The sequence below is a fragment of the Sylvia atricapilla genome, chromosome W (genome assembly GCF_009819655.1).
Source record: "Sylvia atricapilla isolate bSylAtr1 chromosome W, bSylAtr1.pri, whole genome shotgun sequence".
Taxonomy (NCBI): domain Eukaryota; kingdom Metazoa; phylum Chordata; class Aves; order Passeriformes; family Sylviidae; genus Sylvia; species Sylvia atricapilla.
In genome coordinates, this window is record NC_089173.1 from 16393264 (window position 1) to 16420640 (window position 27377).

At 41.4% G+C, this 27377-nt stretch overlaps 2 protein-coding genes across 3 annotated transcripts in view; one reads left to right on the forward strand and one right to left on the reverse strand.

Annotated features, from left to right (window-relative positions):
- Positions 1–27377, forward strand: part of LOC136373467 (dachshund homolog 2-like) — a 326642-nt gene that overhangs the window by 129447 nt on the left and 169818 nt on the right. The window lies entirely within an intron of this gene.
- Positions 12311–19396, reverse strand: LOC136373421 (uncharacterized). Its single transcript, XM_066338322.1, has 4 exons — positions 19340–19396; positions 16519–16653; positions 13640–13790; positions 12311–12828 (listed from the first exon to the last, which is right to left on the reverse strand). Exons 1-4 carry the CDS (start codon positions 19394–19396, stop codon positions 12311–12313), a joined length of 861 nt encoding a protein of 286 aa, XP_066194419.1.

Consider the following 27377-nt stretch of genomic DNA (forward strand, 5'->3'; position numbering starts at 1 on the left):
GTCGCGAAATTTCCTGGTCAGGATCGTTACTAGAACGTAGCGAAGGCTGGTCCAGGAGGTAGCACTCGAATCAGCTGTTTTCAGCCCTCAAAGGGGCGCAGCTTCTCCACTGGAATGCAGGGGGTCCAGAATCCAGAGGCGGTTCGGGCGCCAGATATCCCAGCTGGTGGATGGGGTCCGCCGCTTGGGACCCAGAGAGCCACAGCCGCCCCAAAGGATGTCTCGCTAGAAACAGCTCCTTAGGGGGTCAGGGCGCTCCTCAGCTGGCAGAGGGGCTTCTCAGCATCGGGCAGAGCAGTGATTTTTCAGCTCAGTGATTTCAGCTTTCAGTGATTTCAGCTCAGTGCTCTTAGCTCATGCCCTTGTGAGTTAGCCCCTCTTTTAGCCGGCCGTGGTGAGAGAGAGAGAGGTCTCGTATGGAATTTCCGCAGGTGGTACTTTATTGAGAGGGTACCAGTGAAAGGGATCCAGGGACGAGGAACCTCTGCTGACCAGAGGAAACCCAGGGGTTTTTATGGGACACCAGGGTGGGAGGAAAAGGGTACAGAACCAATCAATTGTAACAGATCTACATAAAATCCCGAGGGGGCTTGTGGGTCTCCAGACAGGTCGCCGTGGCTGGGAGGTTTGTCTTTTTGTCCTAGGGGCTCAGGGTGAAGTTGCGAAATTCTTCCTTGACTCCTCAGCTTGGCTCCCTCCAGGGCAGAGCAGCTGGGGCTCCGCCCACCCCCACACATCAGGATCTTGGAACGGCTTGAGCAACAGGAAACAAACTGTTTTTTGTTTTTCATTTGGTTTGTTTGTAGGTACAAAAATGAATCTGGTGAGTGTTTACATCTTCCCATTACATTTTGCACTAATACTGTTGCAAACAGATTACAGAGTAGAATATTAAATAAATACCACAAAAGGAACTCCTGGTTTTCAGTTTACCCCAGTGCTGAATGACAGTTATCCTCGCTGACAAAAGAGGGTTATTGCCATTAGTTAATCCTGTTATGTAGTTCCCTCAGCAGCCTGTAACACTCGTTGATAAAGACTGGGAAAATCTAAAATGTCAAACTAAGAGGCCACTGATCATCTTGACCATGAGGCTGTAGGAGCAGCCCAGAGCTGGATCCCTGCATCAGCAGAGGATTTAGCTGCTGAAATGATGCTCATGGGCTGAAAGGTTGGCAGTGCCATTCCCTATTTGCCCAGCAAAGCAATGGGTCAGTGAGCATCAGCTTGGACACGGGTAGGTGACAACAGTTAGGATTTCAACCTGTTTGTATCATTTTTGGTGTGCCAAGCCCTGCCAGAGCCTGTGGAGTAAAATCTGCAATATGCAGACAGTTTAGCCAAATCCTTGCTGTTACAGGAGTGGTTTTAGGATTGTGCAATTCTTAAGTTTTTATTAAGTCCTCCCAGAAATACCAAAGTTTTGTAAGCCAGGGGTTTATTTTAAAAAGGTGTAACCCAAGGTGTCCCTGGATAGCCAGACTTTCAAAGTTGGGGCTTGTGGTGAAACAGTTAAATAATCTTTGGTTAATTTGGAATTATGAAAGGAGGGTTTCTGTAAGTTAGGGTGGAAGTTCTATCTGGGAAGTAGAGCCTTGTCTTTCCCCAGCAGCAGAGACTGTGGAGTCCAAGCAGTCAATGACTATTAATTGTCTTTGTTACCATATTGAAGAGGAGCCAGTTGCTTTCTTGGTCTGATGCTGCTTCACACCAATATTCTGTATTAAATCCCTTAGCATGAGGGTGATTTAAAGCACTTCCTGTGTGTCTGTTCCAGAGACTGACATGTTAATTCTGTGCTGCGAGGTTGAGGATGCTCCTCTGCTTCTCTTGCAACTTTGAACTTCATTAGAATGTGGGTGATTTGTGTGATTTCCTGTTTCAGAGCATGTGACAATTTAAAAGTTGTTGCAGATCTGAAGGAAACTTCATCAGAACAGGTCACAAGTTTGTTGTCATGGCAAGAGACTTCTCTCTCTTTTTCTGTTAGAGCTTTTCACTGGTTGCAGAACAATTAGAAATGTTGGGCCCTCATGTCATCTTTTCATATGCACATCCACCAGTAGAGTATTAGCTCAAATGTTAGCTAATAATTTTATATAATAGTGATGATATCATAATGTAATTTTTGTTAGCTTCAAGTGTGACTTGAGTAATTTATACATAATAATAAAAGTTTTATATCTATTTATAAAATTACATAATTTAGTATCTTATCCAGTAGCAGTGATTAGTATATGATCTAAACAATTTAAAATGCATCTACTTCTGGCATGTATGAAGGCATGTAAGTTATTTCCAAGATATTTGAAAATATTTGGAATACTCATTTCAGCATGAAATGCAACTTTGGACCTCAAGTGTTGAACTATCAGGGTCTCTCTGGCATATCCCATTGGAATATATCCCTGGGTTAGGGTGTTGGTTTTCCTGAAGACTGCATGGTGTGGTAAAATAGAGACAATTTTGTTTTATTTATCCAATCCATCACATAACAAACTGATATTTTTTTCAGAATATATAGGAATTACTCTAATTACTCTGCTTTTCCTTTAACTAAGCCTTCACTAAAAGCCTGTAGTTCACAGTGCTGCTGCTCAGAGAATGGCTCCCATTTATTTCTAGTCATAGCAATTGAAATCCAATATTTATTCATTTACCACTCAGTAACATATTTGACACATGTATTGAATAACTGAGTAAGTTGCTGCCTTCAAACTCCTAGCCTTTGTTATTTGAATTCATAGTGTCTGGGAACACTGCTGGTAACGTAGCAGTTACGATATCTACAAATTAATGTAGTTGAGTTCCCACTTATTGTTGTAATTTGGGTGCAGATCGGATTTGTGGGTTGTTTTTGAAAACACCGAGTCAGGTTCCCTCTGAATGAGTGACTGCTGAGAGCAAAGACAGTTCAGCAAATTCTACAGGAGGCAGATCTGTGGTGTTCCCTTCACAGAGAGCAGCTCTGGGTGTTTGGAACCTGTCAGAGGTTTTAGCTCTTGCTGATGGGACTCTGTGACACAGAACAGATATAGTGTGTGTGTCTTCTTTGTTTCTCTACCAAAAATGAATGGATGCACCCCAAATATCGAGGTGCTCTTCCCCTAAAGGCTGCAGAGATGAACTAAGGGTTTTCTTGGGACACCAAAAGGAGCTGTGCAACCCGAATTTCAGTCGCTGGCCCTGGTGGTGATGCAGTGGGGAATGGAGGAGTTACTGGGCTGGAGGGATGGAGTGGTGAGGGTGTTAGTTTCTTTGAGGTCAGCCCTGAGATGCAGGGGAACAAAGCAGTTTCACTTTTTTTATTGTGGGATAGATATTGAAGATACCTGTGTAAAGGTCTCAGGTACTCAGACTGTAGGATAATCATAATGTAAGGAGAGTGCACTTTAGTGTCCAGCTAGATCTGAACTTAGGCCATGAATTTTTTATTTATGGTAATGATACAGAAATTATAAGGTGGGGGAAAACAGGGAGGAAGAAAACATTCAAAGTAACTGTGTAATGTTAAGAAAAGGACTCTAACAGACTCGTGGGAGACTGATGTGCCAGGGCTGTTTGTTGAATGCTTTATACCTGCAGCCTTTTGATCACAGATACTTTGTAGGGAATCCAGTATAATTTAAGAGTGGGTTTATCCACTGTTGACCTATTGTGTGACACTTTTGGGATGGGATAACTACATGAAGGAAACAAGTTGTGAGAGGGCTGAGACATGAGCCATCACACAAAAGTGCAGAAGTTCTTGAGGAATGTTTCATGGTGTCCCATTGGTTGCAAAAATTAATGGTCTTTAAGAGAAGGGAAAGATTCCTTGAGGTTTTTTTGTTGTTGTTTGGGGTTTTTTTTTTTTTTTTTTTTTTTTTTTCTGCAAGTGTTGATTCATCACTTGTGATTTTTCAAGCCTAAATGGTGAAGTGGAAAAGTCTTTCCACATTGTATTCCTGGCTGGTGTTCCATAACAAGTGGAGCTGCTGTGGAGGACCAGAGCTGACTCTGAAGGTAACTGGAAGGTGGAACAAATAATTGCTTTTGTATCTGAATCAGTCGGAGTGGAAAACTGCTGAAAGGTTTGGTCAAACTTTGATTCTTCTTGGTGAACGAAATATGATTAAAGCCCTTCCCAACACTGAGATGGTTGTTCCCTGCTCTCAAATATTAAATTGATATCAGACAGGAAAGTCTGAAAATTTTGAATGCATCTTAATGAGCTGCTCTGGCCACATTAATCTGATAAAGGGCTTAGAATAAGTGTGCTGCTTTTCTGCAGTCCCTCTTTTGAGAGGGAATTTGGGAATATCTGTTTACTGTCAATAGAGATTTTAATCTGAAGTAGAGGTTTTTTTTTTTTTTTTTTTTTTTTTTTTTTAATCTGGAGGCAATTTTTGCTCAAATAATGTGATAAGACCATGAATGGCTTCTGCCAAGCATTAGGAGAGACAACCAGAACACACAAAGTGGAGTGAGGTTCCCTTTCCCTCCAGGTGCTCTGTTCTCCCAGTGATTTGTAGAAGCACAAAGATGCAAATAAGCAGTGCTGATTAAAGAGTGCATTTTATTTTCTCACTTCATCTCCTGCCAGAAAAGCTTAATGGTATTTTAGAGCTGATATTACACCTCAGAAAAGGGGTAATTCATCTTTAAAAGCTAAACTACATCTTCTTTATTTTTATCAAATTCTCTATAAATCTTTCATGACAGTTTATTTAACAAAGTGTCATTGAAACTGTATAGATGATTGATGTAACCCATGTAAGATCAACATGAAATGTTTGTAAATGTCAGCAAAATGTGACCATCTAGAAGCAAGTAAGGATGGTGTTGCTGTGAAAGTGAAAAACAAACAGAAAATGTTTATCTTATTCTTTACTTTCTGGGATGAAATTACAAATTCATAGAAGTAGTATTAAATGATTTTTCTTGGACATTGTACCATGAGGCAGGGAGGAAGATCAAAATTTATCTTGACATACTGGGCTTTTATTATTTGCTTCTTTTGCAGTGGATAATAGGTTCTCACCTATTAAAAAATTCTAATTTCACTTCTCAGAAGAATAATTTTAATTTGGATTAAAAAAATACTAGAAAATCAATCAGATTCCAATTAGAGTAGCTTTATTCAAGCAGCTCTTGTCATCAGAGGAGCTGGAAACAGGTCGAGATTCCCTTAATTTACCACTTCTCTGAAGAATGTTGATCATAGGAACACACATCTGCTTTTTACCTGTTCCTTGTCACCATCTTGTTTAAAATGTTGACCTGGTAACTCCATATCAGTTCCATGGTTCTGGCCTCAGTGCAGTTGAATAGAAAAATAGAAAAATTCTACTGAAATCCTTTTGATAAACTAATTTTTGGAATCATCTTTTTGATCTCCTTCATTGCTGACTTACAGTTTGCCAAGATCAGGGAAAACAGTGACTTCTGGCACTCTTTAGAGCCCTTGGAATGCCTTGAGGTGTTACATATTATCATATGGGGCTCACCAGCATTTAATGGCTCATCTTTCATCCTGCAAAAAATTGCAACACAGAGCATCATATGCCCTGCAATTTATAGTCCTTTGTGCTGGTGGGTGTTCAGACACAGATAATAATCTGGGTCCACGATGGTTGCAAGAGTAAGTTTCTGGCTTGTTATTTGCAGCAGCTGCCCTGTTCTGTGTATTCTTTATGCAGGTATGATCAGCCATCAGGTTTTAGGAGGGGTAAAATTAAATCACGAATTAGTGATAGGTGTGTGTGTTTGCACATGGTTCCTGGTTTGCTTCTCATCCCAGTTCAGTGCAAAGCAGCTCTGTTACAGCTCAGGGCCCAGGCAGGGTCGCCCTCTTCATTCATAACCACCCAAAGCAGCTGCAGTTCTTGTGACCAAAACGCCAAAGGAAGTTTGTGTGAGCTGGAGTTAAAAACATTTTTGGTCAGCATCCAAAGACAGCCTGAGCCTGATGGTTTTTGTCGTACTGCAAAACTTCCCTGTTTGCCAGGACCTTCCCTGTGCCCAGAGATGAGGTACAGCAGCTCATAAACAGACTGAGAAAGGAAAAAGAACCTGAAGGTGAAAATAAATCCTTTCTGGTATCAACTGGGACAAAAGTCTGCAAATTACTCTAATGAGGTGATAAGATACTGTGGTGATAAAAATCTTGTAAATCCGACATGTTTGTGTTGCTTTTAAAGTAAACTAAGACAACATCAGAGGAAGATGATTGAAAAAGAAGATGATCTGAAGTAGGAGACACAAAACTGAAGGAGAGAACAACAGTCAAATCCTGTGGGCCGATGCATTTCCAGATGTGACGGGATGAGCTGAGCGTAGCAGAGAGGTTGTAGTTGGATTAGCCACTTCCCTGGAGCTGATTTTGCCATTCCTGGCCTTTTATTTTATTTTATTTTTTTAATTCCCTATGAGACACTTTAAGTTTTCAGATCCGTAGATACAAATATCACATAGGCTGTATGTATTTATTACTGGAGATGAAGTACTAGCTATTTACAGTGTAGTGCAACAATATCTCAGTGATGTGACATTGTGTGGGAAATGGAGAATCTTTGGCATTTCTAAGGGAATACAGAACTTTGTGCTTTAATGACAATAACCCTAATGACAATAACATTGGCATCAGAACCTCAGGAACAGCCTTATTCAGGAACCAGGATGCACTGGGGTTATTCTGTTATAACCACAGTGCCCTGATTTGAAAAGTGTTTCTTCAAATACACTGGAAGTTTTTAAAAGCTACTTTGACTGTTTTTGGAAGAAGCAGTGAGTAGTTCTGGACCAGAATTTAGTTCTTTGTGAAGGGATGTGTGTCTGCATAAACTTTGATATTGAATCCTGAGTGCAGGTGAGCAAGTGTGTGACAGGAAATGCTGAGTGAACTGTGACAAAAACTGCAGATCTGAGTTATTTGTAAACTGCTTTCATCTCAAAGTAACCTACATTCGTGAGTTTATTTTTAATCATAATTAAATAATAATCCAGCATATGGTTATCATAAAAAATACAGGAAGTAGATTGAAGGTAAAGGCAAAGAGTTTGTGAGTTAACACTGCTGTTATAAACTGGTCACCGGTGACAAAAAAAGGCATAAAGAAAGCAATAATCAAAGGAGACAGGGTTATACAACAAATAATTTATAGGTAAATATGGGTTGCATGTTTTCTGGGAAGTGTGCACAGGCAGTCAGAGGAGCTGTGGTGTTGCAGATTTGGTTATAATTCCTTGGCTCCCCTCAGTTCTCTCCCAGTCCCAGCCTGCCAGATGAACGCCCCTCTGCATCCCCCTTGCACGAGAGCACCACTATTCCCTATAACCGTGGCAATGAGTATGCAAATATCATTACATTAATTGGCAGTTACAGTTCTCTGTGCTCTCACAGCACAGAGGATTCTGAGCTGTTAATAGAAAAGCAAAGAAACTGTGGCCCGTAGGCGACCAATGTAAAATTATACTTTATTTCCCTTCCTTCCTTGGCACTGCAGTTCCTGGGTAAGTATTGCATGTGTCATTACGTTCTTCTGTGAAACCTAAAGAATCTCTTTTAGCTCAAATTCACTTTTGATACAAGTTTAAATCAAAATCCTTCAGCAAACTAACCCCTCTGTGTATTGCTGGTCTGCAGGAGAGGAATGATGGAAGCAGAAAGGGAAAATCAAAAACATTTTCTGTTTGCAGATGCCCTCAGCATATGGATGATTCTGCTTCTTCCATGGCTCCTCGTATTTTAATGTGAAATATTGGTTCTGAGATTTAAGGAAGATTTTTCCTTCTTTCTTGGCTAATTTGGGAAGAAGATAAAGTGTGCTGTGTAGTGCTGGAGCAGTGTTACTTTTTGGTGTTTGACCATATGTATTTCTGGTACTTACAGCACAGATAAATCGTGGGAATTCTTTTATCGTGGATGTGCCTGATCCTGAAAGCCTAACATATTTAAGGAAAAAAGGGACTTTGATCTCTAAAATCCCACCTGAGCAGTGACTTCCTACTGTTGCCTGGAACGAAGTTAAAACACAAACTAACAAGGAGTCAGTTTATGTCGTGCTTTATTCGGGGCCCGGGGACCTGGGGACCAACGTCCCAAATCAGGATTCCCAAAGACCCTCATCAAGACTCAGGTTTTTATACCTTTTTACAAAGATTACAAACAAAAAAATTTTGATAAAGCAATGACGTTCAGCTACTAGGTAACAGGCTTCTAAAGTAATAAATTCTACATGCTTGTCTTATTTAAAACTATAGGTTAATTACCAAAATTTACCTTCCCCCGTCACTAGACCCCCTTCTAGTAATATTTCAAACTTTATCTTTAAGACGGTTTTCCCTTACAGCATGTTCTTCATGCTTTGCTAATCCCTTTGATTATTGTTTCCACAGACCCAGCATATTCCCAGGCTACCTTCCCAAGGCCTAGTGCCCTAATGCTAGCCAAGAAGCCTTAGCATAACTACTGCTATACAATTTTCTGATATTTTGGTAACATTTCCCCCCTTTTGAGCATTCTTCAAAAATCTTCTTTGCAAGGATGCTCAATTCTTCAAGTTGTGGTTTCAACATACGGCAGGGGAGCAGTTCTTCTAGAAGTTGGAGCCATTACTTCACTTCGGGTTACTGCTTTCATGATCTTCCGGGTATGAGTTCCTTCCCGGATAATCATTCCCAGAAGGCACCTGTATGAGATTACTACTACAATAATGATTATTACAATCATGATCATACATTGTATCACTGAAGAGATCCAACCAGAGATCTGGATTCCAAATGAGCTAAATAAAGCTCCAACCCAATTATGTTCTGCCTCCTTCTCTACCTCCTGGACTTTTGATTCAATTTGGTCTAATTGGCTAATATCCCTCTCTACTTCGGTAGTCACATTTGGGATGTGTATACAGCAATGGTCATCCTTACCCTTCAAATACCCACACACCCCATGTTCCTTGAGTAATATCATATCCAATGCCATACGATTCTGTACTGTCATCCTTGTGGTTGCCTGTAACTGCAAATTAACATCTTTGAATCCTTTTTTTGTGACTGCAGCCAATCTTTCGGTTTGTCCCATTAACTTATATAACATTTCCCTATTACGATAAGTTGAAATTTGGGCAAACAAAGATTCTAATACCCACCCGAATTTTACTCCTCCTGATGGTTCATGCCACTCATCCTCAGGACCTAACTCATCTCCGGTTTCTCGTCGGGTCCATCCTTTCATTTCCTCACTTGTTAATTTTGACTGTCTCCAAAATGGACATAAAGTAGGTACCCCTAAGGTTATCTGAGTGACAGGACCATCTATGGGCATGTGAGTAGTCCATTGTCCGTGTCCCATAATCCAAACTAAATTCCCTGGGCTCCTAACCATTGTATTTTTGCAATCCAATTGATTTGTCCCTTTTAAGGTTCCTTTAATAGTATGGTTATATCCTCGACATTCACATCCCCATTTCAATAATATTAACACCGGTACTAATCCGATTTGGTGTTCTGGACTATCACATGTAAACACTTGTGTGCAGTTCCAATTCCCTAATTGTTCCTTCCCTTTCCGATGAGCCGAGTCTCCCCTTACGACCCTCCCATGAGTTTGATTTTTTTAAACCTTTCCATTCTATACACCATCCTATGTCCCCTAAGTAACTATATGTCTCCAGTAAGCTTGGTCCCCAAATGGCCTGCCAATTTTCCCACTGAACTTTATTTTCTTGACATACCATCTCATAATAATGCTCTACAATAGATTGATCAGTTTTCCGGATCTCATCATATTCACACCATCCTACGTCCTTAAATCTACCTATCTTTGTAAAAATAGAATTTGGAAGTGCTTTACAATCTGCACGTTGTCCTGGAGTTGACCACTGTTTCCGAACCACCGTCAGCCGTTCTACCGTTTTAGTTCGATTGTGTAATTCATTCCTACATTCCCGGGTCCCGTTCTTTACCATGGTCGGCATATTCGTCACAGGGATTACTCCCCATGGTATAGGATCTCCAGCAGCGTGTGGTAAAGGTAGACAAGCCGTAATGGTTGTTACATTCTGAATTTGACCAAAATCCCTTATGAGTCCTACCACCAAATTTTCCTGATCAGCACTCCTGACTAAATGATCAATTTCTGGTGTTTGTCTAGTCACTCTTGTCTCCGTCTCCCAGATAGACACGGTTATTGTCCCCATCCCCCACCATTCATCATGGGCTATCCAACAAATGTAATTTCCTTCATCTACCCCCCCCTGCACATCCTTGATAGTCAGAGTCAACAACTCCGGTCTTTCCTGTAGTTTGTATTTTCCCCCAGAAACCAAATTTCTCTTGAACCACCATCCGTAATCCGAAAACTTTCTTCCCGATTCCAAGTTACAACTGAGAATGACATCTCTCCCTCTGACAGCTTTATAGACACTATGTTGAGGGCGTATCCCTACATTTGTATGTGGTCTGGCTTCCACTTTCCTTAACCCATAATTTCCATTAGTCCCACAGGACACTACACACAAATATTGTTCTTCTGTCTCCCCTATTCGAGGATTAGTGATATTCAACCATCCTTTTCCTGTCATTCCTTCCAACCACCAGCTTGTCTCTTTTGTTTGACTTTCCCATCCTTGTTCTTGATTCCGTTTCCACCATTTGACCTGTATCTCCCACCTACAAATCTTTTCTAACCTGAACATACAGCTTATCCACAACGGAGGGCCATCCCATATATCTACTCGGGTACTTACAGGTATTACTGATATCGGGTAATCTCCGACTGCTGCCTCATCCTCAGCCAAAACGTTTACTTCAAAATCCCCATATGCAAAACTGTTTCTTATCCAAACGATACAAGCAAATTGACCACCTTGATGTCTCTGAATGCCAGGTATTTGAAGGGTAGTATTCCCTCTTTGCTGATTCTCATCCCAAAATTTTGTGACTCCGTCCTTTATTACCTTTCCTGATCGTCTCCATCCGGCAATTATGTCAGTGAATCCAGCTCCCTGATTGTCAGAAAATAGACACGTTAATTTCAGAGTGGCATTTTCAGGTATTACCACTAAAGGCTCAGGAACATCCACTACCACAAAAGCATTTGACAGATTTGCAATATACAAAAACACAGTTATCAGTGTTTTGCTCTGAACACCATTCGGGTAGCAGATAGTGGTTGCACCTCCCATTTCGACGGGGCCTTCTTTACACGGGTATAGTGTATCCAACTGTCGATCCCTTCGACCTTCACTGCGGTGTAAGTTGTCATTATCACCTGGTGAGGACCGTCCCATGTTTCTTTTAATGGCTCAGCGTTCCAATTCTTCACATACACCTGATCTCCGGGAACAATGTCGTGAACAGGATTTTCCAATGGCAATGGGCGGTTCCACTGCAGAGCTCCTCGAACGGCTGTAAGAGTTTTGTTTAGTGACAGCACATAGTTCATCAACACTTGATCTCCTACCAAATGAGGGTTTCCCTGATAGGTGGATGCATGGTAAGGTTTGCCATACAGAATCTCGTATGGGCTTACACCAACTTTTTCCCTCGATTTGATTCTTATTCTTAGTAGGGCCAGTGGTAAAGCTTGTGGCCACTGGATTTTGGCTTCCTGGCATATTTTCTTGATCTGCCCTTTTAGTGTCTGATTCATCCTCTCTACCTGTCCACTCGATTGAGGCCTCCACGGAGTATGTAAGTTCCACATGATTCCCAACATCCTAGCTATCTCCTGCACAATTCCTGCCACAAAATGAGGACCCCTGTCTGATGATAGCCCTAATGGCACCCCAAATCTAGGGATTATTTCTCTCAATAACGTTTTAACTACTTCTTTAGCCTGATTTGTTCTGCAAGGGAAAGCTTCTGGCCATCCCGAAAAGGTACACACATAAACCAACAAATATTTATACCCCTGTGCTTTAGGTAACTCAGAAAAGTTTACTTGCCAATAGTCTCCAGGCTGTGGTCCAATTTGTATTTTACCCATTTGCACCTGTTTTCTTACCACCGGATTGTTCTTAATACACAAAGGGCACATAGCATTGATCCTTTTAGCCATTGTTAGCATCTGGTTAGAGATTATCTCATTTTTCGAAAATTTTATCAGCGCCTCTGCTCCCCAATGGCATTTATTATGTTCTATTTCCAAAACTGTTTTCATGATCCTCTGAGGCAGTACCACCTGTCCAGTAGAAGTTACATACCATCCTCTTAAATTTTTCCGAGCTTGAACAAATGCTGCCAATTTTTCATCATCTGGCGAGTAGAGGGGTCGTTGATCCATAAACGGTATGGCTGGATTGATTCGTGTGGGCAGCAATACCAACTAAGTCCATACCTCTCGGGCTGCCTGCTTGACCGTCCGATCTGCGAACTGATTCCCTTGGAATGCTTTCCCTTCCTCGTTTCGGTGTCCTCTCACATGCATCACCGCAACAGCCTGTGGCTTATGGATAGCTTCTAAAAGAGCTTTTACTTCTTCCCGGTGTTTAATTAATGATCCTTGAGAATTCAGCAGGCCCCTCTCTTTCCAAAGGGCACCATGTACATGTACCACCCCAAAGGCGTATTTAGAATCTGTCCATATGTTTACCCTCTTCCCTTGACTTAATATGAGAGCACGTGTTAGGGCCCAGACTTCAGCCTTCTGGGCCGAGGTCCCAGGAGGCAAAACTTTGGCCTCTATCACTTGTTGCAAGGTGACCACCGCATACCCAGCATACCTGGTTCCATTCTCCACAAAGCTTGATCCATCCGTGAACAGTTCCCAATATACTTGCTCAATGACTTCCACACAGTCATGTGCCAGTTCTCCAGTTTCCTCTTCTGCTCTTAAAAATTCTGCTGGGTTAAGATGATTAGTCGATTTTAATTCAATATCATCCTGCTCTCTCAGCAATGCCTGGTATTGTAACATCCGGCTTGAGGATAACCAATGCCCCCCTTTTTGTTCTAAAACAGTCAACACCATATGGGGAACGTATACCTCCATTTTTCTTCCAAGAGTTAATTTCCTGGCTTCTTGTATCAATAGTACTGTTGCGGCCACTGCTCTCAAGCATCCTGGCCATCCAGCACTAACTGAGTCCAATTGTTTGGAAAAGTATCCTACCGGGCGTTTCCATGATCCCAATTTTTGGGTGAGCACTCCCAATGCCAATTTCTGCCTCTCGGTCACATAGAGTTGAAAATCTTTATTGAGGTCAGGCAATCCCAGTGCCGGAGCTTCTCTCAGTGCCTGTTTGAGGGCCTGGAATGCTTTTTCCTCGATCTTGCCCCATTTCAGTTCGGGATTTTTCACAGCCTCGTAGAGAGGTTTGGCCTTTAATCCAAAATCAGGGATCCACAACCTGCACCACCCCACCATTCCCAAGAATGACCTCAATTCCTGATGATTTCGTGGGGTCGGGATAGCACAGATAGTCTGAATTCGATTGACCCCCAACTTACGCACTCCTTGAGAAATTTCACATCCTAAGTAGATAACTTGTGGTCTTACCAGTTGCGCTTTCTCTTTGGACACCCGGTATCCAGCCTGACCTAGCATGTTCAGCAGATCGATGGTCAACTTCAAACAAATCTCCTTATCTGCAGTAGCAAGAAAAATATCATCTACATATTGCAAAATCACAAATGAGAAAGGTGACTCCTTTACCTGTGTTGTCTTCCATTCTTCTAATTCCCGAGCCAATTGATTCCCAAATATTGTAGGTGAGTTTTTGAATCCTTGAGGCAGACGACACCAAGTGAGTTGTTTCTTCCTCCCTGTCTCTGGGTCTTCCCACTCGAAAGCAAAATATTTCCTGCTTTGAAATGCCAAAGGGATGCAGAAGAACGCGTCCTTTAAATGAATTACTGAGAACCACTGAAATTTTTCTGACACAGATGTTAACAAGGTATAAGGATTAGCCACCACTGGATGAATGTCCTTAGTGATATTATTAATGGCCCTTAGATCCTGGACTAACCTATATTTACCATTTGGTTTTCTTACTGGGAAAATGGGAGTATTAAACTCAGATTCACATTCCTGCAAAATACCTATGGTCAGGAATTGGGATATCATCGGGGCCACTCCTTTCTTTGCTTCCAATTTTAAAGGATATTGCTTTATTCTTACTGGGCTGGCTCCTTCTTTTAATTCCACTACTACTGGTTGTGCAGCCTTAGATTTTCCCGGAATACCTGTTTCCCATACCCAGGGGACCACAGCCAACTCTATTTCTTTGGGGACTTCTACTGACTCCACTTCCCTAACCAAAAACAATTTAGATATGTTTTCTTCTGGTATTTCTAATTTCGCCCTTCCTTTTTCAAATGTTATTTTTGCTTGCAACACAGACAGCAAGTCCCTTCCTAATAAAGATTCAGGGCTATTGGGCATATACAAAAACTGGTGGTTAAATTCTTTCCCCCCAAATTTAATGTCCACAGGTCGCAAAAATGGTCGTTCTTCTATTTGACCTGTTACCCCAACCACTTGGATTTTAGAATCACTTAATGGCCCGACCTGTGTGTTTATAGCTGAGTATGTGGCTCCCGTATCTACCCGAAATTCCAGTGGTTCCCCCTCTATTTCCAAAATTACTTTTAAATCTCGGTCTAGTCAGCTCTGGTTCTGATAGCTTCTGATCATAAAGGCTTGAGCGACACCTTGCGGTCCTCTTTGGAAAGGACTCCCGTCACTCAGTTGGCCCGGACTCCCCATGGACACCACCCCGTTATCTCCCATACCTCCATTAAGGGGGCATTCATTCTTCCAATGTCCTCGATTTTTGCATAGGGCACACTGGTCAAATCCCAGTCTCGATCGTCCCTCAGTCTGCCCTGCCATTCCAAATCCCCCTCTCCCACCATTTGCCACCATATCCATTCCTCTTCTGCCCCTACCACGGCCTCTTCCTCTCCCTCGGAAAGTTCCTTCAGCAGCTTGCTGCAACACAGCCAAAATGCTAGCTTGCTGTCTTTTAGCAGTTTCCTTTTCACGATTATTATACACCTTCCACGCCACTTCCAACAATTTCTCCAAATTCCGAGTTTCTTCCCCTTCCAACTTTTGTAATTTCTTCCTTATATCCTCCTGTGACTGTCCTATGAATATCAATGCCAGCTGTAACTTCCCTGATTCCTCCTCTACTTCTAAATTAGTAAATCGCCTAGCAACCTCTTTCAACTGTTCCAGAAAAGCCGATGGGGACTCGTTCTTTTCCTGCCGCACCGAATACAACTTTGACCAATTTAATGTTTTTGGGATCCCCGCCCGTACCCCTTCAATCAATAATTCCTGGTAAGCCTTCAACCTCTGGTATCCTCCGGTCGAATTGGGATCCCACTCCGGATCCTCCCTGGGCACTAAATCATTTAAAGTGCCATCCGCTACCCGCAATCGTAGCATTTCCCGAGCCTTTTCAGACATTACTCTAAATACCATTTCTTTTTCAGTGGAGTCCATAACTGTATCTAACAATACCTGCAAATCATTCCAGTCAGGGTTTTGAGTCTTTATAACCATTTTTACCACTCGTGCAACCCGATCCGGGTCCTCGCGATACGAACCAGCTGATTGTTTCCAAATCATTAAATCATTCGGGGAAAAGGGCACTTTTACCATTATCCTGTCCCCCTGCGGTCCTACCGCTTCTCGCAAAGGAGCCATCAAAGAGGGTTGTACCATCCTCCCCCCTTTTCCTCCTACCTGACCTCTCCTGGTCCTTTCCGATAAAGGAGTTCTAGGCTTTTCCTTTTCCCTCATTTTCTCTCTACCGTCCTCTTCCTCTGAATCCCCCTCATCTGAAGATTCCAGAGGAGGAGCACTGGGTGCTACCAGCATTGAAACATCCTCCTCAGGTTCTTTGAATGTGACAGAACAGCACTTACAATTTTCCCTGCTTTTACAACCTAAACATTTGTCATCTGCAGTAACGTTCAACACCAACAAACCACACTCTTTCTGCCACTCCGGCTTTCCTTGCAAATAATAAAACAAATCCAAATACGGTATCTCATCTCATTTCTCATTATTCCGCAAAAAGTGCATCAAAGGAGTAATAATATCAGAATTCAAAGTACCATTCCGGGGCCATTGCATTCCCCCAGTCTCATATTGTGGCCAAACATGATTACAATAGTCCATTAATTTCTTTTTGCACAGTTCTTGCCCAAAATTACCCACTTTCCAATTTTTCAGCAAGCATCCAAGTGGAGAATCATCGGGGATCTCCATACCTACGGACGCCAATGCTTTGAAGTTTTTAAACGGCATCATGGCACACTTAATCAACAAACACTCACTCACAATTTTATTATCTCACTCACACAACTTGATTATTCCACCAATTCCACCAATTCTTGCCTTTTCTCGTCACTGCGAGCGGCAAGTGCTGGTCCTGCACAGCTTCCTTGCCGTGTCTTACGGCCAGCGCCTAGGCTTTTACCACAACCACAGACGTCTTTTTACCCAGCCCTGCGGGAATTACTCTCCCGTCTTATAGGGCGACACCCTTATTAGAGGAATAAAGCACTTGTCGGGCTTACCTCACAGTCGTCCGTCAGGCGCGGGGTCGGGCACGGGTTGATGTCTCCCCAGAAATCACCTGGTGCCGGCGTGGAGTTGATCAGCTCGCGAACCGCCCCAGCAGCCTTCGGAGTCCTGCCGCGGTCGCCAGAAAACTGTTGCCCGGAACGAAGTTAAAACACAAACTAACAAGGAGTCAGTTTATGTCGTGCTTTATTCGGGGCCCGGGGACCTGGGGACCAACGTCCCAAATCAGGATTCCCAAAGACCCTCATCAAGACTCAGGTTTTTATACCTTTTTACAAAGATTACAAACAAAAAAATTTTGATAAAGCAATGACGTTCAGCTACTAGGTAACAGGCTTCTAAAGTAATAAATTCTACATGCTTGTCTTATTTAAAACTATAGGTTAATTACCAAAATTTACCTTCCCCCGTCACTAGACCCCCTCCTAGTAATATTTCAAACTTTATCTTTAAGACGGTTTTCCCTTACAGCATGTTCTTCATGCTTTGCTAATCCCTTTGATTATTGTTTCCACAGACCCAGCATATTCCCAGGCTACTTTCCCAAGGCCTTGTGCCCTAATGCTAGCCAAGAAGCCTTAGCATAACTACTGCTATATGATTTTCTGATTTTTTGGTAACACTACTGCACTTAATTTCTGTAATTATATAAAACAAGTAATTTTCCAAAGATTATAAAGATGAATTTCTTCAGTTTTCTCAGGTAAAGGAATAAGTAAAATGGGTGTACAGTTCTGAGTGATGTTTAGTTCTACTGTATCTTCTGATCACTTTCTGCATTACATCCTTTATGTGCATCAAACATTAAAAATTTAGAAATTGTTCTAAAAATGACTGTATAGGGTTTTTTCGTCAACAGAAAGGAACACTGATGGCTTGAACTGGCAGCTGACCAGTCCAGAATCTCAGTGGTAATCTATAGCCAGCTTAGACTTTAGTCTTTAATTGAAAAATGAAAACTGAAATGTAAAAATTAGTTTGAAAGTAGAGAAAATTGGAATACCTACAAATGTACTTCCTTGTCACAATTATACAGGCAAAATGACACATTTCTGAAAATTGCTGTTGTAAGAGACACACATAATTTAGTAACAGGCATCTTGGACATCTGAGGTTGCAGACTTACTTTGACGGTTACCCGTGAGGGTTCACCATTAGTTCATTTTTTTTTCCTGAGGGAGAAATTTTGAAGGTGAAACCCAGCAAGGCTTTTCCTGACAGAACTGCAGGGTGAAGTACTTGAGGAACCAGAGGAGCTGTCTTCTGATGGGAAGTTATGTCTTGAACTATCTGTCTGTTCCAGCTATCAGAGGGAAATTGTAGATGTGGTTTAACATTATTTAAATTTTAAAAACTTCAGTTTAATGTGTATACAGTAAAAATCTGAGGTGCATTAACATATGGAAGGCTATTAATTTAGAGCAGGTTTATTTTTCTGTTTTGAAGCCAGATGTTTGTCACCTTCCAGTCCAATGATGGTTTAAATGACTTTCTCCCCCCTCTTTTACCAGTTCACAACTTCATGTGAAGAAAGATCAATTCCCAGAGGCTGTGCTGGATGAAGGAGAAGTCAGTGCCATTTGCTCATCATGCAGCTTCTTGTAAGGATTTAGGGCAAACAGCTTTTGTTAACAAACAGGGGGATAGAGGTGGTAGTGAAACACCAAACTGAGCTGTCCTCAGTGACTGGACAGGGCAGTCAAAGCAGAGTTGGTACATGAGGAGTGGGTTTCACACAAATCTATGATGTTTGGTTAGGAGAAGGGAAGATGCACTCTGGAGAAATGGCAAAAATCCTATTTTGTGGTGCCATAAGTCAGATCTGCAGGCAGAGTGTGGTTCAGGCCCTTGGGAATGCTGTGGTCAGGGCTGGTGGTCACAGCTGGCCATGTCCAGTGGGCACAAGGATGAGCCTGCAGAGCTTAGCATCCTGCCAAAGGCTGCTGCTGTCTGCCCAGGAAGCTGAGGGGTGCTGAGCAGTGACCTTTTTCCACGATTTTTGTCTTGAACATCACTTGAGAGCCCCAGATTTTCAGTTTTTTCCTGTTGAGCTGTAGACACAATGCGAATCCAGTCACTCTGTGCGAGGTGAGTGGAGCTCTCTGCCAACTTCCCACACATGCCAGAGGGTACCAGTTCTAGAAACTATGTCAAACTTTAATTAAAATAGACTAATTATTTAGGAGCTACTGTGGGACAGATGTTATCGAGGTTTTTTTTGCAATGAACTGTACAACAGCAAGACAGGAAAACTTTCAGGGCAGTCAATATTAATAATTCAATTAATGCATGAAGTCATGTACCTTTTACTGCTGGTTTTTCCTCTGGTGTATGTCACCTCTGTACATTGATCATCTCACAGATTCATTTTAGGACATGTTTTGTCTCCTTACATGCAGTGTGTATAATTACATTTGAATAGTTACACACAGAAATAATTACCAGTAGGTTAGAAAATTCCAAGTTCTGGAGTTTTTCTGCACAGTGCAGCTATTCCATGCACTATTTCTAATAGTGCAGCTATTCTGAGAGCTGCTTGGGAACCTCTCATGTGAGATGGAGCTCTGGGGAGGGTTGGGAGTGTGCCTGTGCCACTCCTGTGTTGTGACAAGGTGTCACAGAGAAGTGCCCAGCCCCCAGCGAAATGCCGTCATTACGCAGCGTGTTTATAAAACAGCAGCAAGGAAAACGTGTCAGTCACTGCAGGCAGTGGTGATAGAACCTCTGGGATGAAGGGGCTGGGAGGATGGGATGCCAGCAGCTGAGCGCATCCTGGAGCCATGGTGGCACTCGGGTGCTGGTGGGATTCCAAACCTCTGGTGTGTCACCAGTGGGAGATGTCATGGCTTGGTGGTTGTTGTGTATGGACATCTCATGTTTCATGGACTGTTAATGATATAGAAATCTTTGGTTTGTTGTTTTGGTTTTTTTTCTGATATATACTTTTGAAGTGATGACTGATGTTGAAACAATTCCTTCCCTTCCCACCTGTTTCTCTTAAATTCAAGTTAAAAGAGAATTAAGAGAAGACAGAAAGTGAAATCGATGCTGAAAAGTGGGAACTCAAAAAACTTCCCAAACCAATCATCTCAGCATTGCTTTCTTGGGATTTTTAAGAATCCCAGTAATTCTTCAGTTGTCAAAAATTTTCCAGGTGAGGCAGTTGAGTGTATGAAAAAGTACATAACCTGTGTCTGGTTGTCCCTTGAAACAGACAAATCTCTCAATCCACAAGGTGTATGGAATTTTGAAGTGGGATATCTTTGCATTGTAAAAGTGGATTTATTGCTTGTGAAAATCCTGGAAGCACAGTGAAGTGTTCTGTTTTTAAAGGGAAATTAATAAATGGACAATGTTGTGTTCCATGGTTGCTTCAGTAGGTCAACTCCTCAGCATAGGTAGAACTACATCACCTCTCATCAGAGTCACTGAGAAATTGGTGCTGACATCAGCTGTGCGATTTATTCTTTATTCCATAACTCAATTAATTCTGTTAGGTTATGCAAACATAATAAAATCATAAGATATCCACAAATTGTTGTGAATTTATATTTATGCAGTGGCTTTAATAGCAGCTCACTGCTAAGCGGAAACAAACTGTTTAAAGTAAATTTTTAAAACATTTGATGGAAGAACAGAAGTACTAGGATAGTTTTAATCATATAATAGAAGGCATACAATAAATGGAGCAAAATCTCAGTGGGTGTAAGAGATGAGCATTAGCTTAGTAACAAGACTGTAACAAGTGGTTATTGCTGTAGCCTTTCCCCTTTGGAGATGTGAATTTGAGACCTGCTTGAGGCTGCAGTTAATGAAGTTGAGTAGTTTCACATGTTCTGCTTGGTGCAGTTATCAGAGTTGGCCCTAAAAGGTCTTGGGCTGGGCTAGCAGATGTGTGGCAGGTCAGTGCTGAGGTGCAAGAGCTGTGGGAGGGAAACACCACCTTTAGTTGGTATTTCTGTCCTTTGGTACATTTATAATCAGTGTGTTAGTGGAATATTCAAAAATGAACAGCCAAAGAAGAACATAACATTTTGCTGTTGCTCTTCCATGAAGCATTGCTGTGGTTTTTGGATGAGCAGGAAATCACCACCACTGACGTGGACCTTTGTTCCACACACTCCATGGCCTAAAATAGCAGAGCAAGATGAACTGAGTGAGCAAAGAAACTGCACAATGGAGGTTTTACTGAGACTCCCACGTCATTGTGACAAGCTGTTGAAAAACTAATCTAATTACAGATACATAGATTTGTTTCACAGATTAATTTTCAAGTCATAAGCTACCTTGTGTTCCCAGTGTTAGATGCTTAAAGGTCATTGTCTAAGCTCCAAAAAAAGAGCATAAAGCAGGATGTAGAAGCAGGATATGTGAATCAGTGTTGGGTTTGATACTTTTCTGAGCCTGTTGTTTGCGTGTTGGTTGTGTTCTCTCAGTTTCTTGAGTTCTTTGTTGAATCACTGCTGTCCTGTCATCAAACTATTGTAGATGTAGGAGCAAGGAAGATGATACTGGGCTGTGGATGTACAGACATCCATGAGACAGCTGTAGGGATGAGGGACCATGGTTCAGATAGGCCAGGAAATGTTAGATGTTTGTTTGGGCACTTGGATGTGCCAGCTCTGCTCCAATGCTGGAGTTGCTCACACAAATTCTGGAGTATAAAGCAGTTACGGATATATTCTTCTTCAGGTAATGATGCTCTTAAAAGGAAATGTTACCCACATGTATATGAGATGTGTTTATGTAAGTATGTTTAAAAGTTATAGAAAATTACTGGGAAAATTTCCTAGGTCAGAAAACATTCAAAAATGTATAAACTTGGATAAATATTTTTGAACAGTTAAAGGAAATATTTTGTTCTAACTTAGCGTGGCCCTTAATGGTACAAAAAGAGTTTTGTGAGCAATGAGGAAGCCAGAAATGCCTCCTGGCAGTATTTATTACTTATTAGTAATCAGCAAGCAGAAGCCATCCCTGGAGGGGTTTAAAAGCTGTGTGGATGTGGCACTTGGGGACATGGGTTAGTGGTGGCTGTGGCAGTGCTGGGGGAGCTGTCAGACTTGATGGATCTGAATAAATGTGATTGTGTGGTTCTGTGATTTTGTTTGAGAAAGTCCAGGAGAGAGGGGCCTGGCTGCCTCCAGCAGAGCCAGGAAGCTCAGGAGCATTCCATGGCACAAGGAATGCTGGCTCTGGTCGGGTTGCTCCAGGACCCCCCAAATGTTGGTCTCCGGGTGACAGATTGAGCCGAGTGGGATCCATCCCGCTGAGAGGAGGTGTGTGAGGGGCTGGGGGTGGCCTGTGAGGCAGAGGAGAATCAGCCATATGGAAGTGGCTGTCCCCGGGCCCGCGGGCGCCTCTGGAGCGTTGCTGGGTGCCTGTTGGCAGCGGCGCTCCCCGGGAACGACGCTGCCTTCAAACACCAGTAATTGATGAATTGTATGCAATATGCAAATGGAAATGCATAAATCTGAATGACAGCCTAATTTATGTGAACCCTTAAGAATGTGGGATTAGATTTTAATTAAATATCTTCAAAGGCACTCTGATTTTCTCAGTTTTTTGGTTGCTGTCTTTATGAGAGTTTAGGAGGGGACAAAAATCCAAATTTTAAATATATATTGTTTACTGCATTTTTAAAATAAATTATCATTATACAAAGGTCTCATATATATATCTTGGGTGTGTATATTTCAGGGACTATTAGATAAATCCTATGATAATAATAAAAAAATCAAAGTACCATGACACTTGTTTGAGCTTAAATAATTAGTGCCACTGGTTCAATTGTTTCTTTATGTTTAAAATGGGTAAGCATCCAAGTTAAAGCTGCTATAAATGTTTAATGTCTCACATTCAAGAAGTACCTTAAACTTCTGAAAACAAGTGTTTGCATTTTAATGGTTACTGTTGCTGTAGTTGTTACCCCAAATGTGATGAGTTGATTGTTTCTTCTAGGGCAGTGAGAGCTAACTCCAGCTTGGCTGCCTCAGCCAATCTGTGGCAGCTGCAGGAGATTATCTGCATGGGCAGAACACTTTGAGGTACCAGAGTATAAATAGTGGGTGTCTAATTCCCTGGTTCCTGGAAGTGATGCCTTGGGAAGGCTGACCTGAAACAGAGACTGGACAGAGCTAGAGAATAAAGTAGATATTTATTGAAAGGCCTTTAGGATACACCTTGGGCAGGACAAGAGCCTGACCAGGGCTACACCCAAGGTGGACTAAGAATGGTCACAAAAATGGGCCACCAGTCACGAGGTCTTACATTTTTATAAGTTTTGGTCCATTTGCATATTGGGGTTTAATTGTCCAATTACAGCTTCAGGTTGTGAGGTCCCATCCTTCTTGTTTTCTCTCTTCAGTCCACCGTTGTTTATGCTTTTGGGCCTGAAAGTTGTACTCATTGTCCTTGGTCTTCAGCAGGAAAAGGATTTGTTTTGTCTACCTACTCTGTGAAGAGAGCTGACCAACACTTAATATGAGGCTCAGAACTACAGCCCTAGGCAGCACAGAATCTGAAAAACATGAAAGCTAAAACTTAAGGTGTCAGAAGGAGCAGGTTATCCTGCCCTGAAACCAGCAGATGACAGGAGCAGTGGTTGAAGTTGAAACAAGCTGGGTCAGCAGAACCACGGGAAGTATTAACCAAATGCATGTTTTGGTGTTTTGCTGGACAGAACTTATCATCCTGGAAGAAGCAAAACCAATGTGATGGGAAGAGCAAGTAAGAAGACAACAAGATATTTCTGCTTGGAATTTAAGTATGTGTAAAGTCAGTTAGACCTGGATCATGTCATAGTCTTAAAATTCTTTTTACAAAGATGCAGTTAAGTTTAGCAAAATCCTTTCTCCAGCTCATTCAGTTAATGGTGGCTTTGGCAGTGCTGGGTGAACACTTGGACTTGATGATCTTCAAGGTCTTTTCAATCAAAATTATTCTACAATTCTGTATAGGAAAAAAAAAAAAAAGGAACTATGTTACTCCTTCATCATAACCTTTCATTTAAACAAGGAAGTTGTTAATGAGGGTGAGGAAACATTGGCACAGGGTGCCCAGAGAGATGATACATGCCACATTCCTGAGAACATTCAAAGCCAGTTTGGGTGGGGCTTGGAGTAACCTGATCCAGTAGAAGGTGTCCCTGCTCACTGCCAAGGGTTGGACAGGATGGTGTTCAAAGGTCCCTTCTAACCCAAACCATTCTAGGATACCCTTTCTGTATTATTTCTGTAGTATTTCCATTTGTATTTCCCCCCCTGCTCACACCCACTGAGCTGGACCCCTGCAGTGAAGTTCCAGCTCTCTCTTTTGGGTGTTTGGATTGTCACCTGCCCCACCCTCTGTGCAGGTCCTTGCTCCTGATTCAGGGGCAGAGCAAAGATCTCCCGTTTTCCATTACAGTTGCAAAATAGGTCACTCTGGTGAATGCAACACACAAATTAGGCTGCCTTTTCCAGGGTTTTTTTTTGGTGCAAGTCTTTAACCACAGCCCTGGTGAGCTGTTCCTGCCAGATTCCTGTGCCCGTGCCAGTGGTTGGGAGGGTGGTTGGTTATCAGGATTGGAGCTCCCCGTTCAAAGTATTGGCTGTTGCATAAACCATGATAGCACATAAAAGAACAAGCTTACAGTTGCTGTAATGGCAGTATTTTTCAATGCCAAAAAGTAAATAAAATCTTGAGATATGGTGCTTTGTTATTGTGAAGAGTAAGGACTAAGAATTTCTTGAAGTAGGGTTGTGGGGTGGATACATCTGGGGGAGATTCTGAGGTTCAGCAAGGAAACACTTCTGGGCCAAAGAGGAACAAAAAAAAAAAAAAATGCAGAGGAAAACCCATCACCTGAATAGGGGACCAGAAGTGCACTAGGAATTTGAGAAATATTCTCATTGAGTGGGGCAACATCTAAGTTTAAGCCCTTTTTAATATGTTTTTACTGCACTATTTTTGTAGGCTGAACTATTCTATAGGTGACCACTTTTTTGCACCCGTGTGGGCCTTTTATATTTTACAATATCTCCCTGACATGGGTGGATCTGTGGGAATATATGAAGGCAGAGTCTTTTCTGTACATCTTTAAATCTTCATTTGGGCACTGATGGATAATGTTCGCTAAATATCTTATTACTGCCTTTTTAAATTATGTTGCCTCATTCCCATTAAATGAATGTTTCCTGTCATTATGGCTGCATTTAAAACTGCAGCCTTTAAAACTTTAAAATTCCAATAAAAATTGGTGGATAGATAAAAGCATGGAAGTGAATGCCATTTATTTCTGAGCATTTTTTATTTTATGTTGCTCATGATCAAGAGCTGTTTTAAATCATGAGATTGAAAAAGTGAAGTTAAAAATAACTGTAAAACACATAAAGGCTGCTGATGGAAAATTTAATTATACAAATATATAATTGTTAAATATCAAGGTAAAAGTCAAATGTAGAAAATAGAACAGGCCACTGCATATTTTTCTGAACAACTTCATGTTGATTCTCTTGTTTTTAGTTTTGCCCAGGTTTAAGTTTGGGAGCAGTTTGGGTAAGGGAAACCTGCTTTGGGAAATCTGCAATTGAATCCTGACAATTAATACAAATTTTAGACTCTAAGGAAGTGTGACAGATCTGAAGGTCTTTACTGAAAACACAAATGCTAATAGTAGATGGCAGAGGTTTTCTGGACTTTAATGTGCACTTCAGTCATTGACTGTGTATTTTTTTGCTGGAAAGTTAGAATTGATGCCCAGGGGTTCACAGGAATAGCAGAAATTGTCCATAACAGGAGGGAAATGCTCTTTGAAGTGTGTGACTGCACCCAGTCTGTTTTGAACTGACTTGGAAATACACGGTTATTGAGGAATTTAAATTTGAGTAATTTCAAATAATTTTTACACTGTGCAGCATCGCTCTTATCGCTATTAGAAAGTTTAAAATGGGCATTTCAGTATTAAAGGGGAAATCCTTTTTACTTCATTAGGAAAGCATTTTTTAAGAAATGAAAATTTGAAAAAAAATTAAAGTTTTATTATTTTATTTTTGTTTTTTCCAGGAAATGTCTATGTCCAATAATAATAAAAAAATCAATGAGCAAACAGTGAGAACATGCTTACTAGGCACCAAAATTTGAGATTTCATGGAAAAAAAATCGGGCTTACAAGGTATTACTGAAAAAATGTTCTTGTATGTTTTCCTTAGGGATTTCAACACTGCACCTGAACAGAATTTCGACCCAGACAGATTTTGTGTGGTTTGAAAAGAAATGTCTTCTGTTGTATTTGAAAAAGAATCAAGTTATGTACTTTGCACTTCTAATGTCAATTAGTCATGGTAGAATAATGCTTTGGAATAACTGGGCTCTTTTAAGTATCACTGGAAAATAACCTTTCCAGTTAGCTGAGGAGTTTGTTCTGTTGTTAATATTTGCTTAAGGAAAAGCTGTGTATTAAAGCTGGGAAGAAGCAGTGAGCAGTGCTGGAGGAGAAAACTGAAAGTGCTTCAGCATCGCTGTTCTCAGAAGGGAACCAAGGTGTCACACCAGATGATGTCCCTGCACAAAGCTCTCTCCTGTGCCTGAAATCTGAAATACCTGTCTGGGTGTTGGAAAATAATCCCAAATACTGAAATGTGGAGTGGGGAAATCTCTGCAAAGGCTGGTGGGTTTCAAAGCTGTGAAATCAGGGCAGTGAAATCTTAAGTGGTTGTTTTGCTGTCCCAGCTCTGTCCCACAGGTAATTCACAGGAACTTAGGAATTTTGTGCCTTTTTACCATTTCACATGTAAAAGTAGTTGATCTCTATGGTGCCATTTCAGTGAAAAAGTTGTGCTGGTTTTGCTGTATATGCAAAGATCTGCTTAGATGTGTTTTATGTTGAGCATTCCTTTCACATCTGCTATTTGCCACACAGAATACAGTGATGTAGATCTTAATATTTCATTTGAGATCAGCCCATTCTTACAACTTAATCATTCTGACTGCAGTGCTTTCAATTCCCTCTATCTTGGGAATATCTTCCTTGTAATTAGGTGTTTTAGGAATCTATGTGCAGTTCCAGGCCATGCAGGAGCAGATGAGTTTGGGCAATTTCTGCCTTTACTGACATGATGCTTCCAGGCTGCAGCCCAGAAAAAAGTTGGATATTTTCCTTGTTTTATCACATCTGCCTAATTTACAGTCTTTTATTACACCTAAATGTCTCTCAGCATATTAACATTGCAGATGTTGCCTCTCTTTTGGTGGGCTAAATTTTCATTGTTGTCCACACTTCATTAATTTTGCCTTTTGAAAAAATTGCATTAATTTTTAAGCTGCTTTTATTCACTCAGATCTCACTGAAGGGTTTTGTAATCTTTCCCCTCTCCTGTCAATGCAGTCTCTTCTTTGAGCTGTTTTAAACTTCCCTGCTTTCTTTTCTGAATGTTTATGAAGATATTAGAATTAGAGCCAAACCACTTTATTGCTGATTTCTCAAGGTAGCTCCTCTCCATACCATAATTTGCTGTTTCAGTCCATGAGTGCTCACATTCCTACTCCTCTTCTATTAGACCAAGGCACTCTGTTAGTTGATTTTCCCCATTAAATTATGGTCTAGATGTACCACATCTTTCTTTTCTCCCAAATATCAATTAAATCTGCAACTCCCTTTCTGGAAAGATTTTATTCTGCCTAATGGCAACACCACCCTGTGCTGCCATCAGCCTGAGATCATTCTTTTTATGGTTGTTTAAGTATTTATCAGAAGCAGAAGTTATTTCTCCAGGTCAGACCTACCTAGACTGGAAAGGAACACAGAACAGATTTTCATGCTTCCTTATCTGTGCTCCTTCAAAGTGGTTTTTTTCACTAAAAGCTATTTTTA

Coding starts and splice junctions, on each gene's coding strand:
- LOC136373421 (XM_066338322.1), bottom strand. CDS start 19,396: ATGTCCATACACAACAACCACCAAGCCATGACATCTCCCACTGGTGAC. Junction 16,654..19,339: donor CCACTGGTGACACACCAGAG/GTTTGGAATCCC, acceptor TCCGGGCAACAG/TTTTCTGGCGACCGCGGCAG. Junction 13,791..16,518: donor GCCTGACGGACGACTGTGAG/GTAAGCCCGACA, acceptor GGCATTTCAAAG/CAGGAAATATTTTGCTTTCG.